Raw genomic sequence first — 1676 nt, 5'->3', positions numbered from 1 at the left:
GCAAGGGATCAGCAACAATCTTCCCTGCACGCCTCAAAGTCCTGGAGGCGTGCAGCTCCTGGAGAGATGGGAGGTTGCAGCCAATCACCTTCTCTGCAGACCGGATGACACGCTGCAGTCTGCTCTTCTACTAAGACCTCCATACATGGGTCGTGTGCGCCAACCACTGCACCACCTGCAGGCCCCATTTAGCACAAACGTATGCTAGCAGCAGGCACGAAGGAGAACAAATGCTCAGAATTCACTCATTTTGACAGTTATTTGCTGCATTAAAGCTGCTGAACTGATTAAGAAACTGTGTCTAACTCCTACAGACCTGAAATAAAGAGCTGATTAAGCCCCGTCTTTCATTACAAGCTCTTATTGCTGCAAGCCAACAAGCTAATGGGAGCTAGCGTTCTTCTTTGTTCTGACTGCTGAATATAGAGCTCCCCCTACAGGTTTACTGGGGGACAGTTGGGCTCTGTAGTCCGAAAAATAAAAACGTGACGGTTCTAAAAAAGCCAGATAGCTGTCGAAATCTATGATAGTTTGCCTTATTGTTTTCTTTTATGCATTTACTTATTTTCAGTTTGAAATATGTGTTCACCAGTGCGTCTTATCCAAAGTTTATTTAAAAAATGCTGATCCATCACACCAGTTCTGCTCTCCACTCACTTATATAAAGTTTAACTGAGTGACATGCTTCAATCTTTGCTGTGACTCAACTGAAACCCTGTTTTAATGAAATTGATGCTTTAACCGTTAGAGGCGCCACTTCTTAAGTCTGCTAACTTGGTTATACAAACTAGACCAAAAGGTGACTGAGGATAAAAGTATGAGGATCTGGAGGTTTTAATAGGATTTTAGTGTCTTTTTTTCTTCATATATTTAGATATATTTTAAATAAATTGTTGCTTTAGCTTGTTTTTTCATACACAGCACCACGGCTAGCTATACCAGACCTCAGAGATATGGTTGTTGGACCAGTCCTCCCTCTGACTGATGATGGCGTTCCAGAGGGCAGCACGGCGCCATTTTTTATCACCATGGCAACTGCTCCCTTTCTCTTCCCCACAACATTTCTTTGCTACATCATTCCAAGTAAGAGAAACATTTGGAAACCAAACAATATTACAAATGGAGCTGGAAACTTAACCTGACATTGTGTGCCTGTCTGCTAGAATTTAGGACGATCAATACGGAGGAGGACCTGTCGGTAAGAGGATTTACATGTTTTGTTTTTAATATAAAGGGTAAATGTACCGGGATTTAATATAAATATGTTTCACATACGTTTGAGTTCAATAAAATTTTGTTTTCAACTCTTCGTCATGTAGACATTGGAGTCAGTGGCCTCAAAGTTCTCCACTGTTATGTTGACGGGTTTACCTGAAGCTAACTTCAAACACCAGGATGTCGCTAAGCTGGTGTGGGAATATCTTCCTCAGCAGGATCTTCAGACTCTGTTCTACAGCATCGTGGTTCTACCTCTGCAAAGAAGGGTAAATGACTCATGGTGCATAAACTGAAATATCCTCCAATATACCTGTTTTACTGTTTTATGACTGTATTGTTGTTGTTTTTTTCCACTTCAAGGCATTTGTGTTCTTCAACCACTGGCAGTCGTGCCAAGGTTTTGTCAAAGATTTCATGAAAAAGCAGGTTTCCCTTAGAGGAAGCAAGCTGCACATCCA

The 1676-nt window shown here is 41.5% G+C and overlaps 1 protein-coding gene across 1 annotated transcript in view; it reads left to right on the top strand.

Annotated features, from left to right (window-relative positions):
• Positions 1-1676, top strand: part of LOC107095507 — a 13857-nt gene that overhangs the window by 9099 nt on the left and 3082 nt on the right. Inside the window, exons 11-13 of the mRNA XM_015391637.1 lie at positions 922-1083; positions 1164-1198; positions 1320-1484. Coding sequence (XP_015247123.1) covers positions 922-1083; positions 1164-1198; positions 1320-1484 — 362 coding nt within the window. The remainder of the gene's footprint in view (positions 1-921; positions 1084-1163; positions 1199-1319; positions 1485-1676) is intronic.

The sequence above is a fragment of the Cyprinodon variegatus genome, unplaced genomic scaffold, assembly GCF_000732505.1.
Source record: "Cyprinodon variegatus isolate N-32 unplaced genomic scaffold, C_variegatus-1.0 Scaffold553, whole genome shotgun sequence".
In the NCBI taxonomy this organism is placed as follows: domain Eukaryota; kingdom Metazoa; phylum Chordata; class Actinopteri; order Cyprinodontiformes; family Cyprinodontidae; genus Cyprinodon; species Cyprinodon variegatus.
Note: the sequence above shows the minus strand (reverse complement) of the source record. Positions and strands in the feature narration are given on the sequence as shown.